The sequence below is a fragment of the Pseudochaenichthys georgianus genome, chromosome 5, assembly GCF_902827115.2.
Source record: "Pseudochaenichthys georgianus chromosome 5, fPseGeo1.2, whole genome shotgun sequence".
Classification (NCBI taxonomy): Eukaryota; Metazoa; Chordata; class Actinopteri; order Perciformes; family Channichthyidae; genus Pseudochaenichthys; species Pseudochaenichthys georgianus.
Genome location: NC_047507.1, coordinates 29,899,946 through 29,916,977, shown reverse-complemented (window position 1 = coordinate 29,916,977; position 17,032 = coordinate 29,899,946). Strand labels below are relative to the sequence as shown.

General features: G+C 38.8%; 2 protein-coding genes across 2 annotated transcripts; one reads left to right on the top strand and one right to left on the bottom strand.

Moving 5' to 3' along the window:
* Positions 1-671: 671 nt before the first annotated feature.
* snrpc (small nuclear ribonucleoprotein polypeptide C) lies at positions 672-3,769 on the bottom strand. Its single transcript, XM_034083308.2, has 6 exons — positions 3,696-3,769; positions 2,854-2,896; positions 2,657-2,765; positions 2,020-2,079; positions 1,496-1,600; positions 672-936 (listed from the first exon to the last, which is right to left on the bottom strand). The coding sequence occupies exons 1-6, from the start codon at positions 3,701-3,703 to the stop codon at positions 815-817; spliced, it is 447 nt and encodes a 148-aa protein (XP_033939199.1). The 5' UTR covers positions 3,704-3,769; the 3' UTR covers positions 672-814.
* A 3,356-nt stretch (positions 3,770-7,125) lies between these two features.
* On the top strand, positions 7,126-16,363 carry ilrun (inflammation and lipid regulator with UBA-like and NBR1-like domains). Its single transcript, XM_034082836.2, has 5 exons — positions 7,126-8,018; positions 10,101-10,255; positions 10,388-10,585; positions 11,684-11,988; positions 13,918-16,363. Exons 1-5 carry the CDS (start codon positions 7,861-7,863, stop codon positions 13,951-13,953), a joined length of 852 nt encoding a protein of 283 aa, XP_033938727.1. The 5' UTR covers positions 7,126-7,860; the 3' UTR covers positions 13,954-16,363.
* The last annotated feature ends 669 nt before the right edge of the window (positions 16,364-17,032 follow it).

The following is a 17,032-nucleotide window of genomic DNA, read 5'->3' as shown; positions in this document are numbered from 1 at the left end:
AAAAATCTTAGTTCTGAGAAGAAAAAAAAGGCCAATTTGAGATTCATTGTGGGACATGTAGTTTGTGGGCAACATGCTTCTGTAAATCCCCACATAACCGTATAATAAACATTATATTCTTTGCAAGGTCTTGCGGGGCCACAGAATGAGGTTGCGGGCCGGATTTGGCCCCCGGGCCTTGAGTTTGACAGCCCTGCTTTAGGGTGTCTTTTGCATTTCTTGAAAGAAAAGTGCTCCAATTTCTTCAAGGCCGAAGCTAACGTTTTTCAGTCTGCCGTTTGGTGCTGAGTTTAAAGTGATGTTTTAGAGCTTTTTATCCCATAAACAGAGCATCAACCTCACTTGAGTTCTAATCAGCCGGAATGATTGAGAAGATTGACTGAAACCATAAAGAAACCAGTTTAAAATCACTGTTTTATTTCCCAAAGCAATGAAATATAACAAAAACATGTCAAACCTAAAAACAAAAAGTAAAAATATAGAAACAAATATTGTCATATCAAACACGCTCTTTAAATGTGGGTAATGAGCAGTTTGTCAGAGTGAGACGAGATGTTAAAAACAAACACAAAGTGGGCATTTCGTTAAAAAAAAGAAACTCTTTAAAACGGGGATCTGAAATTCTTCTAATGTAAGGAAAATGAATAAATGCCACGATTCCGGCACAAGAAGAAACTGTAGGTATTTTAAAAAAAGACATCAGTGTGGACATTTGATGATTTAAGAGGTGGTATTGAAAAAAGTGTTAGCCCAAGTGTCCTCACTAGACAGAGTCTGTTCATGGCAGCAAAGAGCGGAGAACATCCATGCGGTCTTATCTGTCCGGTCGCATCATGCCTGGCCGGACGGGCATCATCATCGGTCGGGGGTGACGCATCATGTGGGGCGGTCCGGGCATCATCTGCATGGGTCCTCCCATCGGCGGCCTCATGCCTCCTAGAGGAGACAGCGAAGGATACACAGCTTAGGGTATTGATTTATGACAACAGCTGTTCATGTAGGAGCCACATCAGTGCATTAGAAACTTCACAACTCACTGAGAATAACCTGGTCCAGATTTAACTCCAACTCTTTCATTGGACATTGAATGGGACGTTGTACTATAGAAATATATGCTATAGTTTCACTCTCCTGTACCCATTATGTTTTTCTATGTATAACTCTTTGTTTTGCCTTAAGTACATTTGGTTTTAGGACACAATCATTTTCACTTTAATTTCTTTATTTACAATAATTGAAAGTAATTTATTTAATAAAATGTTAGATAACAGTAACAAAACAACAGTCAACTATTTGATCAATCAACATGAGGTGTGCTGTAGAAAAGATATATATTGTGTTAGAAATGTGTTTGTTTTTCCAGTCAGGGAATAGGCAGCGTGCTTAAAGAGGTGAAAGAAATACAGGCCATGCAAAAACTGCACAGGAGCGGAGGATACTGATGTTACTTTACACTAATTAGGAATGAGTAGAGTTAAATACAAGTATTTCTTACCAGGTCCACCGGGCATCATCCCATGTGGTGGGGGCCCCATCATGGGCATCATAGGAGGTCCTCCCATGGGGGGCGTTGGTAGCATACCTGGCCGAGGAGGACCACCTGCGTTAAAAACAGCAAACGTTAGTTTACATTCAATGATAAGACATTATTCTATCCATAAGAAACGTTTCCCGTGCATCACAGTACATTGTGCTATTCTTTGAGGATATAGTTTGTGGTCTTGTTGAATTAAATGGGCTTCACATAGTATTTGAAAGTTCTCAGTATGATGAAACATCAGTTTTTAAATGTTTTTCTCTTAGCCGCTTCATTGCAGGTGCTCTTTAACAAAAGTGAAATGTTACACAAGTAAAGGAAAACACCGGCTAAGTAAAAAGGGTTTCATATTTGGTTTATTTTCATGTCCAGTTGAGTATTATTTGTATGTGGTAGTTGTAATTCTTAAAGAATGCAAACGCGTCACGATTTTGATGATCGTTTATTCTAATCAAATGATGATACATCAAAGATGGACTCACCTGGGGGCGGCCCACCAGGGAACGGCGTGGGAGGAATCTTTCCCTGTTGAAAGGCAGCCGCTGTCGGGAGAAAGGACAACACATTAAACACACACATATTATTTAAATAGACAGCACATCATCTTCTTTGTGTTTGGAAAGAGTTAATTTAAGTGTGTTTCATGCTGTATAAGCGGAATGCAAAAAACACAAAAGCTCGCCTCGTCTTTCTACGAATGTGCACAGATAAATACCCTACGTGAAAAAAAAAAAAGAGAAGCCATTTTGAATGCTTTACTTGCATAAAGGATGTATGGCTACTCTCTTTTTGTGTTGCAAAGGATCATTTGGTGTGTAAAACGTGTTCCTCCACAGTGGACAATAACACACTTGAGCATCTGTAATGTGGATTAGTAATCTCAGAGGGGGCCGAAGTGAGCTGCTGGCAAAGAGCCTGATTTTCTATACACGGATATTAAATATTAAGGTAAAAAATTATGCATAGTTATTATAAGTTATTTGTTACTACAGCTAGAAGTCCGCCAAGGTTTTGGAGTGAGTGGTAACACGTCCAAAGAAACAAAAACAGCAGTTGCTTTGTACTTCTAAAATGCACTTAGCTGCGTTATCCAAATACTTGATCCAATAATGTGCTTACTTGTTTTATCGATCAGGCTCTGAGCCTGCTCCTCCATCCATTTCTGGTAGTAATCTTTTACATTTTCTTTGTGTTTTCGGCCACTGCAGTGGGTCTTCCTCACCGATGGCTAAGAACAGAAAACAGACATTATTTAACAGGAGCAAACTACACCTTTTTTATATTTGACAAGTTTGATACACACAAGCTCAACTTACCGAATCATGTGTTAGGTAGGTGTCACAGTAATCACAGTAAAACCTGTCAAAAAGAAAAGTTTGGGGGTTAACACAAAATCAAGACTTGACCCAAAACTCTTCTCTTCAAATAAGAGCTGCATGGTACAGTTGAAGTCTTTCTTATGGTTTGTCTTTGCAAGTTTTTCTATATATTAAAAAATATCCAATGTACATTCAAATGACTTAGGCCTTAGTTTAAGTTAGCAAAGAAAAACTCATAGAAAACCTAATTCATTCCTTAGTATGATGCTACTCATTTTCTATTATTTTTTCTTATCCACTCATTTTATTAGGATGTGTTGTGCTCTGCAGCTGCTCCACTTTAAAAAGCTGTGGCCCAGTGACGACGTTCACCTTGGATGTAAATGATTGTTAGTATGCAAGATATATTGTTTTAAAACAATCAGCATAATCTCTTCTCTTTTTATTTTTAAGGAATATTACGTAGTAAAAAAATCGCATTACACGTTACAAGGTCTAAAATCTAAAAACTTTAATTAAAAAAAAAGAGCTTTTTGTTTAGGTTGATATGGTTAAAGTCCTAAATATACTAAAATGAACCAGTTGAGTTTGTATCACGCTGCTGCAGATACATCTTCCTGGAAATTGTTAATGTTCACGTTGAGGCTGAGTCCAGCAAATAGACAGAGCCCAAACAAAGCTCACAGCGTTCACTGGAAACAAACTGGTCTGTTTCAATTAGTTTACAGTTATATTTAAACGCCGTTCGATGCTTAGTACAAAACCAAATAATCATTAATTGGGTTGAAATGTATAAATCATAGATTAAGCTTACAAGGGCAAGTAAAAGCTTTACTTACTTAGGCATGTTCCCCGGCAATCTCCGTCGAGAGCGCGATTCCGGTGTTCTCACAAACTGTTCCTACCAGATATAAGACCTGCCGACCGTTGGTTCCGCCTGAAACTCTGCGTGAACACCACTGCACTACTGATAATATTTGTCCCCCTTCACACGAAATCCATACTCTACTCATATTTAACGGTTAAGGTAAACAAATCTAATCAAATAAAAACAACATATAAAGAGTTATCTATATAAAATACATTGCAATTGTGGGAAGGAGGGAAGTTTTAAAGGGAAAATAAAAAAATTGTGAAAAAAGTCCAAATCTAAGGTAGGCCTACTGAGCTGTAAAATTATTCATTTAGTTTTCATTGTTAAACGTAATACTTGTATGCTAATACAAATAATTATATTAATAATCCTATGATATTTACAAAAATACTTAGTTAAAAGCTATGCTTTAGTTTATATCTTAATACAAATAAATGTTAATAATAATAATAATAATAATATATTTTATTTATAAGCGCACTTTTCATTTGCGTAAACAAAACTCAAAGTGCTACAAAATTAAAAATTAAAAAGGGTGAAACAAAACAACAATAAAAAAAAACAATTAAAACAACATAATAAAAGCTGTGACATTCATGCCCGCATGGCATAATGTGGGGGATTTAAAAATCTAGTTAAAGGCTATTCTAAAAAGATGCGTTTTTAGGCCTTTTTTGAAAGCCTCCACAGTCTGTGGTGTCCTCAGCTGGCTTGGGAGGGCATTCCACAATCTCGGAGCAGCGGAGCAGAAGGCTCGGTCTCCCATGGTCTTCAGTTTTGTCCTTGGTGGGATGAGGAGGTTTGCCTTTACTGAACGTAGGTTCCTCGTGGAGGTTTGTGGGGTGAGCAATTCCTTGATGTAGGAGGGAGCATTTCCATATATGCACTGATGAGTGAAGAGGGTGATTTTGTAGTCAATCCTGAGTGAGACCGGGAGCCAGTGCAGTGATTTGAGGATGGGTGTGATGTGTTCGTACTTCCGCACTCTCATCAGGATCCTAGCAGCTGTGTTTTGGATGTATTGCAGCTTCTGGATGTTCTTGCTAGGAATCCCAATGAGAAGTGCGTTACAGTAGTCCAGCCTGGAGGAGACAAAGGCGTGGACAAGCTTTTCAGCATCTGGCAGACTGAGTGTGGGGCGGAGTTTCGCAATATTTCTCAGGTGGTAGAAAGAGGTCTTGCATATTTGCTTGATGTGGGCCTCAAAGGTCAGGTGAGGATCCATTTTAACTCCCAGATTGGTAACCGTTGTTGAGAGTGGAATGTTCTGACCGGAGAAGGTGATGCTGGTGATGGCAGATGAACAGACCTGATGTGGAGTGCCAATAAGAATGGCTTCAGTCTTGGAGCTGTTTAGCTGGAGGAAGTTGTGCTTCATCCACACCTTTATCTCCTCCAGGCATGTGGTTATTGTGGATGATGGCAGAGGTGCAGAGGGGGTTGGGTTTGCTCTGATGTAGAGTTGTGTGTCATCAGCATAGCAATGGAAAGATATTCCATGCCGGCTGATGACACGACCAAGGGGGGATATGTATATGGTGAAAAGGGTGGGGCCAAGGACTGATCCTTGGGGGACACCGCAAGTCACAGAGTGAGTTCTTGATTTAGCCGCTCCCAAGGTGACGTGCTCAGTCCTCCCGGTGAGATAGGAGGTGAACCAGTTTAAGGCAGAGTCAGAGAGTCCAATTGTAGTGTGAAGACGGTGGAGTAGGATGTCATGGAAATGTTGTGGAAAATCTACATCAAGTGGTGTTCTTCTCTTGTATGATTTCAGAAAAGTGTGTCTTTATAGTGGGTGTAGTTAACAAAAGAGTCACAGATGTCCTGCAAAACTCCCTGTGTACTTCTATGTCCTACTATAGCTATTTGTACATGTCATAGGAATGTTGGACACAGTCATTTCATTGTTTTTTTTAATTTGTTATTAATTCAAATGCATACAACAACAATATCAACATTTTATTGGGATTTGTTTGTTCATCCACTATTCTCCATTCTTCAAGAAAAAGTTGAACTCTTTTATGTAATAAGAATCCTAAAATGTATATATCATATCCTTCACCTATATGTCAAACTAATAATAGGACACCCTAAAAATATTGTTAAAAGAAAGTCCTTCAATGAAAGTATTATTAAAGTTAAAGTATGAAAGCATAATCAGGAAAGTGTATGTAAAGTATTTAAAGTAAAAGTACTTAATGCAGAAAATTGTTCCACTCTTACTTTTCACTTACTAAATTAGTGGATATTTTCATTCAAGAGTAATCCGAGGATATTTTATCCCATAATCCTTTGTTTGGTTAAATGATAAAAGTTCCCAGAATAATGACATTCTTAAAGATCTCAATCGTTATTACTTTAGAAATATGCAAAGAGAGATATAAAAGCAAAAAGAAAATTGAAATGTAAACTACTGATGTAAAAAGATGAAAAACTAATAATAATATACAATCATCTTCAATCTTAAATATTAGTTTTTCTCCTTATGGAAACATGTATGCAGACAATGGACATTCTTACATAGTTAACAAATATAGTACTATATTTGTTAACTATGTTACTTTTACACGTTTTACTTAAAACGTGTAAAAGTATATGTCAATCTAATAAAAAGGTGAATATTGTGATATTTGAAATATATTATATATATATTAAGGTCTCATGGTGGAAAAAAAAATGTGGAGCTTGATAAGAAAAGGCTGGCTCCCATTGTACTTTAAAAAACTCTAGGATCAACCAACAACCCTGCATGCTTGGAACGCAATGCCCTGTAATGAGTTCTTCAAGGTAAAATGGCGCCTGCCCATTAAGGGCTTTGTAGGCGAGAAGAAGAATTTTAAATTATATCCTGTGCCAGTGTAAGGCAGCCAGAACAGGACTAATGTGGTCCCTTTTCCTAACTCTGGTTAGTACACGAGCTGCAGCATTTTGAATCAGCTGAAGCGACTTGACTAACTTCTTGGTACACCCTAAAAATAAGGAGTTACAATAATCCAGCCTTGAAGTAACAAATGCATGGACTATGAAATGTGTGCTTGTCTTATATTGTACTTCTTAACTCATGTAAAAATATATTACACAGTAGTATCCATGTGTTAATAAGACCACTTTTCAAATAAATTCCATCAATTCAAGTTGGAAACATTTTCTAACATAGACAAATATAATTGGGCGGGATGAAACCTTCTTTAATGGTCACACATGCAGAGCGCACAGCACACACAGTGAAATGTGTTCTCTGCTTTTAACCCATCCTAGTGCCATGAGTCTAGTACTAGGAGCAGTGTGCAGCTATTGTACAGCGCCCGGGGAGCAATGGGAGTGAGGGGGGAAGGGGGGTGTCCGGTGCCTTGCTCAAGAGCACCACGGCAGGGCAGGAGGTGAACTGGGACCTCTCCAAGTAGCAGTCCACACTCCATACATACACCTATCTTAGTTGATAAGAAAAAAGCCCAATGACTTATTTACATAAGCTTGAAATACACCCTTCCTATTTCCACTTATTATAATCAATCTGAGGCTTCTGTTTTAAGGGATGAGCTGCCAACACTCACAAGCATAATTTACCTACATTTGATTGATTTTGCTAACTTATAACTGAGCTTATGAGGCAATATACCTATAGTGAGTGGCCCAGCCCTTCGTATATTTTTCTGTATGTGGCCCTCGGGGAAAAAAGTTTGGACACCCCCTATAGTAGCCTATGTATCAATGTACATTGCCTTTGAGTTCAGTTTGTGAATGACTTACATATATTGTCATATGAGTAACTGTATTATTACATTCTAATTTAGTGATCACTTCTTTGAGCATAATTTTGAATACAATGTCCTGATTTTCTTCGATATGAATCGTCTGATATGGTTCTGACTGAGGTGAAAGCATGAGCAGCTACAATTCATTGATAAACCAATGAGAAGGCGGCTGCAAATAGCAACAGATGACGTAGCCGCCCACTACGTGATTGGTGAAGGTGACGCGCGGACTGTTGCAACGTCCCCCTGCCATGCGCACTGACTCTTGTTGTTGTTGAGCTGGTTGTTATGGCTGGACAAGGCCTCGGACTAAACTGAGAGAGGTCCCCCCCCTCCCCGCACCACCCCGTCTCCGCTACGGGACACCCGCCACCCATGGAGGGCACGGACATGGACGTAGATGCGGAGCTCATGCAGAAGTTCAGCTGCATGGGCACCACGGACAAGGATGTCCTCATATCCGAGTTTCAGAGGCTGCTGGGCTTCCAGCTCAACCCGGCAGGCTGCGCATTCTTCCTGGACATGACCAACTGGTGAGTGCGGGGATACGAGGGCCTGTTGTCGGACAGCAACATGACGCTAACAGAGCACCATAATTAGCCAGTTAGCATGCGTTGATTTGCTATAAAAAATGGTGGCGAACACTCACGGTGCAAGTTGGTGTTGTTAAAACACGAGAGGATGATTTAATCCTTCCTTCACGAGAAGTGGCAGTTAATTACAGTTCACTCCTAACCATCGCTGCGGGGGCAAGCGGACGTGAAACGGTAAAGTTTGCCCCAACTGTGAGTTTGTTATTGTCGGATGAAATAACTGGAAACTCGAGCGACAACCTGGCTCACTAGCTAGAAGGCTAATTTAAGCACAGGGAAGTCTCGCTGTAGATTATCAGCCATGTTACATAATGATGTTGGGAGCCAGTTACACCGAGCCGCTGTTTGGGAAGCCACAACTCGCGTTCGTCTGGTGAGGTAACCAGTCGTGATCGATGGACGCGTGACAACAAGTGGCGTTTGATCAATGTGATACACGCTTATAGTTTATCAGTGATCAATGGCTTTAATCAAATATTGATATCTTACTTTTTTAAAGTGAGAGCACAGCGACGTTGTTTTGTTTAAATTGAATCTTTTTGTCTAGAAATCACGACATCATCACGTGACCCTTGTTGGAATTTCTCCACTGAAACTAGTTAACTAGAACTGCTTAGTTTCATGTGAATATAGAGCTTCCAGCACTACATTAGTAATTTATCAAGTAAAAATGTAAGCCCACTCAGATCCTTCGTTGTACAGGATCATGGTAACCTCAAGAAATGTTTAAAGTATAGTTACCCCTCAAATCATAATTATATTCTTCCTCATACCTGTAGTGCAATTTATCTAACTAGATTGTTTGCTGTGTCATCTATAGAGGTGTCTGCCGTCTCTCAAATATAATGGTATTAGAATAAAATCAACAGAAATGTCATTAATCATGACCTGGTAACTGAAGATAATCCACATTGTTATGTGGTGTTTCATGTATTTACTATTTTCTTCCTAACAAACAATACTACTAATGAATGAGAAGCTTGTGCTCGTAACACAATATGTAAACATTAAATCAAATCAAGTTTTACTTATAAAGCACATTTAAAAACGATTTTTGGTTGAGCCAAATTGCTGTACATGTAATAAAAGCATACTATAATAACATGTGAAAGAAAAGACAAGAAATGTATAACAGAAATATAAAGACAAAACACAGAGAAATGTCAGGTATCATGCTCAGCTCTGACTAGAAGGCCAGAGAGAAGAAGTGTGTCTTCAGTGAAGATTTAAAACCCCCTAGGGTCTGGGCTGACCTCACATGTAGGGGCAGACCGTTCCAGAGCCTGGGCCAGCTGCTGCGAATGCAAACTGTAATTAATGGCTTCGACTGATCTGTTGTTTTAACTCAAATAACCTCTCCAGGAGTAAATGCATGCTTCTTTGTGCGCAGCAAGGTGTGTGGATCATCTTGAATAACTCCTGAATTCTGGAAAGGGACATTTCTTCGAGAAATTGTATTAATCTCTATGGCCATTATCAACACTGCATCTCACACCAAGACTATCTAGATTTATAAATAGCACTACAGGTAAGAGGAAACGTATATATGTATGCCTCAACTGTCCCCTTAGGTTGCTAGTCAACTAGGTCCTGATACATTTTTTAAATCATAATTGGTTGATAAGCATATGACACAAAAGTCACTTTAATTAAAGGTTTTTATATATTTTACAAATACAAATCAGCTTTATATTCATGGCAAGTACTTTTTAAAATTACTTATTCAATTGTCAATATCGTTCTAGGATCAATGTCGATTGATCAATCAAGGTTCAGCATAAAATGCTTCAAATACAAATCAAAGATGCATCAAAATGGAAGAGAAATATTCAGATTTGCTTGTTTTCTTTTCTACAATTTGTTTCCCTTGAGCTTAAAAAAAAGTCCAACTATAACTGAGCTTTGAAATCTATGTGAATGATAATTAAGATTACATTTTAAGAATAAAATACAAAACCTTATGGTCACAATGTGTAACGCCGACTCGTTCTCACACCATGCTCTTACTTTGTGTTGGGACAGGAACCTGCAGGCTGCTATCGGTGCTTATTATGACTTTGAAAGTCCCAACGTCAACACGCCATCCATGTCCTTTGTTGAAGACGTGACAATTGGGGAAGGAGAGTCAGTTCCTCCGGATACGCCGTTCACAAAGACCTGGAGAATACAGAACACAGGTGTGGATCACATTCACATATTTAACACACAGTATACCAAGTGTCAATCTGTGTGTGATATAAGGCCAGTTAAAACGTCCTGTTCTTGTGGTTAAACTGTGTTTTGACTTTACTCCTCTTTGTGTGCTACAGGTGCAGAGTCATGGCCACCTGGGGTTAGTCTCAAATACATTGGCGGGGATCAGTTTGGCCATGTAAACACAGTTATGGTAAAGTCACTAGACCCCCAAGAAATATCAGATGTGAGCGTGCAGATGCGAAGTCCCACAGCTCCAGGCATGTACCAGGGCCAGTGGAGGATGTGCACAGCCACCGGATTATTCTATGGAGGTAAGAGATCATTTAGTTAGTTTTTAATGAGACAATGTTAAATGGCTACAACTCCTTCAGTTTTTTATTAATCTCAATTTCTTATCAGTACAATTTCATACATTTTTCACAAAATGTTCTTGAAATTGCTGAATAATCTAACCAACATACAATTAAAAAAACAAAACAGCAATTTGGTAGGTGACTCTCTCTCTCACACGCTGCAGTGCCCGCAGTACACTGACACAGAGATCCGTTGCTGGTGATGATGATGATGGCAGAGAGACTGAAGCGTTCAATAGTCGATGTGGACAATGCTCGTTGCCACAAGTGCGATAAGTGTCTTAATTGTGAGGGCGGAAACACAAGCGAAACATCTTGCGTAAGGGAACCATATTCAGGCGTGAAAATGAAAAGTGTTATACTGCCTCGTTGTTTTTGTCTCGTCTACCAGTAACATTACCTCGTCAGGTAAGTTATGTAGCCTAGAGCCCACACACGGAGTACTAAATTAAACTAAATTATGCAAGCATGGGTTACTTAAAACCAAGATTATTGTATTCTTTTGCAGTAAATTATTGTTTATTTTATTTTGACATTACCATTATCAATGCATTACTCTATAATGAGTTGTCAAACATCTTTGCTTTTTTTTGCTAATAATGTTTTTTTATTTTACTGAAAATAACGCAATGTTAATTCTGTTCCCATTCTTTTTTTGTTTGTTTTTCCCTTAAAAAACCCAAAACGAACAGATTATTATTAAAATACCGTTAAAGAGTCGGATGGATAAGCAGTATCAGACCAGTAAGAGTAGTAGTATTTAACGATACCCATCTCTACATATGAAGTGGGTAGTTAGTGGTCAATATTCATACTTCTTCATATGTGAATTTTAAATCTTCAAATTAACCAGATGTTGCCTTTCAGAAAAAGTCCCACACCTGCATCCAAAGGGCCCTTATTTCTATTGTTTTTATATGATATTATTTTTGGACATGATTGTGTTTTTGTTCAGGCAAAATGTGTTGGATTATTCTCACACTGCAGATGCCGTCACCAAGAGAAAACTTGGTTGCTTGATAAAGCCAAGTGTGTAAATGCCTCTTATCTCCACAGATGTAATCTGGGTGATTCTTAGTGTAGAAGTTGGAGGTCTCCTCGGCGTGACCCAGCAGCTGTCCTCCTTCGAGACAGAATTCAACACCCAACCCCAGCGCAACGTGCAGGAAGACTTCAACCCCTTCGCCTCGCCTCAGAAGAACAAGCACGACGCCACTGACGACAGCTTCAGAGACCCTGGCGGAGCGTGGGAACGCACACAAGAGCCACTCCAGCAAGATCAAAATGGACTGTCTCATAATGCTGTAAATAGGGCGTCGAATGGACTCCAAACCAATCTTTCTGTGGTGACTTATGGTCAGGTATGTATGAATCAAAGTTAAGCTTTCACACTCCACAGAGCTACTACCCCTGTTAAGCTACATGGCTTTATAAATACACTCATATGATTAGCAGCTGGTTTATTGAGTGTGTGTGTGTGAAGTACAGTTTTCATGAAACCTGCATCATTACGGTGGAGCATTCCTCCATCCACAGAAGGTGGGACAGGTAAAAGGGAAATCCTGCACACTATGATCGTATATTTTGTTTAAAGAAAACACATTTCCCAATCTCAGTCAACTCAACTTTTATTTTCTTAGAGATTTTCCAGCAGAGCCCCTAAAGCAGTTAGGTCTTCTTTTTAGAATGGTTGCTGCAGAAGCGTCCTCAGGGTTATTGCGTTGCTCTCTTTTTAACAGAGGGAATACTCAGCTTTGTCAGGAGTAAAGATATGACTTTCTGGACAGTTAGGGGGGAATATCAGAGTTTAGGGTGCAACAATAAAATGTAGTTGTATATAATAAGGTGTAACTGAAGGAAGAACAGTTGGAAGGTCAGTCTGACTGTAAGGGTTCTTGATATCAAGGGGCAAGTACTTAATTGTGTTGTCCTTACTCCTATGTTTTTACTATATCATAGATAAGATAGATGCAATAGTTGTAGGGCTTTGTTGGTTCTTGGTTATCCCTGATAGAGAAGAGTCTTGACAGCTTTTAAATAAATGGCCATGACATTTGATAACTGACTTTTCAACCAGAACCACCAAAAGATCAGAATTTATATTTGTCTAACAACTTCTACTTTCAAAACAAATGATGAAATCCCTGTAAACTCCGGCTGTACTTTGAGATTAGAATATTTTATATATGATATATATATTATCCTTTCCTTTTGCCTCAGGCCAAATTGGACACTTTTTGCACATATAGTGGTTCCTTTGGAAATGATTTTTAGCTCTATTTTAGTTTTGTGGTGTACATACTAATATGATGAGCTGCGACCATGGCTTTCAATTTAGTTGAAAATTCAAATCAAAGATCATATTAATATCAATTCTATACTCTCTATATATGATATACTCTGAATGAGAGTATAGGATAATGTAACATCTCTCATGTGAATATTGTTACTATTAATTTGTGGGTGGCTTGTATTGCAAATTCATTGTGAAATGCATCAGGAAAAAAAAGCTATAGCTTCTTTAAACCAGATTACTGGTTTCTGTTTAGGGAAATATCCATAATCACTGCTTCCACCTGTGATTCCAACGAGTCACCACTCGTATACAGTAGTATCGCCTCATACCTGTCATAGCTGAGCCTTTAATCACAGTTTCAGTCAATAGCATTTCCTGTGTGGCTGAACTGGACCGTCCAGAAGCATTTAGCTGTGTCTTCCAGCAGGGTAATTTAAACGAGACGTAAATACCAAAGGACATTGACTGGGCTGTTTCCTACAGTTAATGCAGGTTTGGTTACTGCCCTGAAACTGATGATAAGAGCAGACCATGTGGAGAGTGTGTGTTGGCTTCAGTTTCAAATGGCTCTAAGTGTAGTTCTATTCATCAATCCAGGTTGTGTTGGTGTGCTGGAGATATTGGCTCTACATATGTTTGTGTGTTCTCTAAAATAATTGTAAATGCTGTGCCGAAAAAAGTTAACGTCTAAAGAACTCGACAGCAATATCTTATTCCAGAAATGATGACCTGGTTACTCAAGATAGTCCAGAGACTATGGATACTAGGAACTATTTTTATACTAACAAATTACACTACTCACGAGCAAGAGGCTTTTACTTGTGACAGTTCTTAGTTTGGTGGAAAGAAAATAGTTCCTCCATGAAACTGCTTACAAAAACAGTCATTATTCTTGTCTCCTTCTAAACACTTTTTTACTTTTATCTTTACATGTACTCACTTCTCTATTCCGTATAAGCTCTTCTAATGCCCTCGCTCTCGTTTCTTTTTTCAGGGCATTCACGGACCCTATCCATTTGGACAGAGCTAGAACGACAAAGACCCCCCCCCCTTCCACCATGGTGGATGATGAGCTGAACACCCTGGGAGTCCTTAAGACGTAGAGGAGTCTCGGGGGGGGGGGGGGGGGAGGAACAGTTGTTTTTATATTGACTCATGACAACCTTCTCCCACACCTCCCTGGCCCTTTCCACTGAAACACAAACTCCAGTGAGCTGATGGACTCTACCCGCTGCAGTGAAGTGTCCCACCTGACATCCACACCCGGATACGCATGAGTGAATGCTTCATTTAAGAGTGCTATAAAACCTTAAAAATAGATACACACGACTATTTTTATTTCCACTGTAAAACACGCCTAATTAAATGGAAAATCAACCTAAACAACCTACATGCAATTTGTTATTCCCTTGGACAGTAGAGTACTTTGTCTCCAGGGTTCCTACACAGGTCTAGCTGAGAATACTTCAAAATTAACTGTGATCATTTTGAGTCCTTGAAAAGCATTTAAAGAAAGCCTGAACATGTTTTGGGATGTATGATTTAGGTGGGAAAAAGTCCTTGGATCATAAACGATTTTCTTTGAGATGAAAGCTGTTCACACGTTTCATGTTAAACAACCAGTGGAGTAGAATTGCTCTAGTTTTTGAAACGTTTTTCCTATTCACATTACATGGGATGGATGCTAGAGAAAGATTCCTGTGTTAACAGCGTTCACCCTTTTACACTAAACTGAGACGTTGTTTGAAACCCGGTTTGCAGAGCTCGGGTTTAAAGAGGGTATTTCGAATACTCAGTCAAAGAGACACAAGAAGAAAAACAGAAACAAACACACACACACCATTTCATTTAACTTAACTTACTAAACGGATTGGACTAAAATTATCCATGTCCCCACACACAACAATACAAGTCCAATAATACCAACACCTCCATCAGAGGTTCAACTATCTGTGCAGTGACAAATCCATGTTTATCGTATCTTAAAGAAAAACTAGTTTCTCTTTTACATTCAAAGAGATCAGAAAAATATTCTCAGTTTCATCCATTGCAAAGAAAAGATGCCCGTGTAGGAACCCTGTCTCTCCCAAAAATAAAATCCAGAGAACAACGACACTAATCTGTTCAGTCGATTCAGACTGCATGGGACGTGTGTGTGTGTGTGTATTTTTTACGGTGGGTTTTTTGCTTTAAATAGATGCTGAAGCGTAAAAGGATGAGTGAGTTTGAGTGTGTGTGTGTGTGTCTCTCTTTGGATTGAACTGACATAAAACAATGGTGTATACTACTTGGGCAAAGGATGACGTGTCTATTCACAAATCAGTATGGAGATCTTCTCTGTACGTGTACCTCTGAAGTATTGTTTTCGCACCATTTTTGACTCACTAATTGCCCTGTTATTATTTATTTGCTGTGTTATCTGCACTGCAGATACAACAAGTCCCATTTACAGCCAGCAGGTGGTGCTAAAAATCTTGACATCATGCTGAGTACATTGCAAAGAAAAAGTGATAAATTGTTTTGAATTGAATATGGAAAGGAATGGTTAGCTTTATTAGCTCTGACGTTCTGATCCTGCTATTTGCACAACACTGTCCACCACTTCTGAGGCTTATTGTGGATTGTGATTTTCAACAGCATTTTCCAGCATTTGTATTGGTTTGTTTTGCCTATGTGTTCTCCTCTAAAGGCCTTTGTTTGCTGCTTTAAGGTTTAAACAGTCTGTTAAAGTGCTCATGTCTGATTTAAACAGCCTGTCTGCTATCACCACCTGAATTTGTTTTTTTACTTTATACATTTACTTTGTTCATTATGTAAGACAGTGCATTTGTTACGTTATGTCTTTAGGGTTTAAAAATAATATGGAAAAGTTGTTGACAGAATTTCATGATACGGTTACATTTTTTTCTAAAAGGATATTTTAATGTATCCAACTTCTCCCTGACATAATTATGAACAGTAATGTTTTCATGATATTTGAAGCTTCTATGATTATGCGTTTGTTAAACTCACCAGTGTTCACTGCGCTGCTGTATTTACAGTCTATGATTTGTCGTCAGCTGAGATTCCTCCTCCCAAACAGTATACACTGTTCTGTGTTGCCTCTTTTAGTCATGTCAGTCTTTATTTTACTTTTTGTGTGTTATTCCTTTTTTGTGAGCTTGCTTGCTTGTGTGTGTTTTAGTGTGTGTGTGTGTGTGTGTGAGAGAGAGAGACAGATGGTGAGAAATCAGATTTTTGCTGGATTCATTCTCTAGTTTTAGTTTGTGACTATGTACGGGTTTGAGATGGGTGGCATGTTGAGTGGATGAGATGAACGTTTACATAGTCCTAAAATAGCACATTTATCTGAAGAGAAACTGTCAAAATAAAGCTTCTTTTTTTTTCTCCTGTGTCTATAATTAAGCATTTGTATTATTAAATTAACACTGAAACAATGAGCAAGTTGTCTTTTTTGAGGGGGGTTAAAAGCAGCTTTACTTTATTATTGCCTCTTAAACTATTTAAACTATTATTTATTATTCACTTATCTCATGAAATATCTCAACATCATCTTGACACAATGTCCCCAACATGTTGTTACAGCTATGAAAGTCTCAAGAACTATTTAGGATTAAGCAGTTACGGATTTTCATGAAATGTATTACCATTTGTTGCATGAATTTTCCATTTCTTTGGCTCATGACACCTTGAAACCAACTGCAATCCAGTCATCTTTAGTTGTTAATTCAGTGCGAGAATTGAGCTCGAGCGTGTCCTGCCAGGAGTTTAAATCTGGGCTGAAATGCTGGTGTCGGGGCCATTCTCATACACATGCAGGTGCTCATTGGTTAGCCTCGGTTAGCCTGCCCTGGAATGATACTTAGTTTTAATTTTGATCCTGGTCAACTGATCATATTGAGAGGGAATGTTTGGTCAAACACTTTGTGTTTTGTCTCACTTTTAATGAGCGCCACGGTCTCTGAACAAATGAGACACACTGGCTCTGTGCTCCCAGTGGGCAGGATGAACATGAATGAGTCCGTCCACTCAGGGTTAAAAGCTCTGTTCTCACTGTCCACTTTCCTCTTCTTGGAGAGCGCCATGTGTAATTATGTGTCTCTCCCTGT

Excerpts from the sequence above, each read along its gene's own strand:
- snrpc (XM_034083308.2), bottom strand. Across the intron at positions 1,601-2,019 it reads CCCTGGTGGGCCGCCCCCAG|GTGGTCCTCCTCGGCCAGGT; the intron begins GTGAGTCCATCT and ends TTTTTAACGCAG. Across the intron at positions 937-1,495 it reads GATGATGCCCGGTGGACCTG|GAGGCATGAGGCCGCCGATG; the intron begins GTAAGAAATACT and ends TGTCTCCTCTAG.
- ilrun (XM_034082836.2), top strand. The coding sequence starts at position 7,861 with ATGGAGGGCACGGACATGGACGTAGATGCGGAGCTCATGCAGAAGTTC. Across the intron at positions 8,019-10,100 it reads TTCCTGGACATGACCAACTG|GAACCTGCAGGCTGCTATCG; the intron begins GTGAGTGCGGGG and ends GTGTTGGGACAG. Across the intron at positions 11,989-13,917 it reads CTGTGGTGACTTATGGTCAG|GGCATTCACGGACCCTATCC; the intron begins GTATGTATGAAT and ends TTCTTTTTTCAG.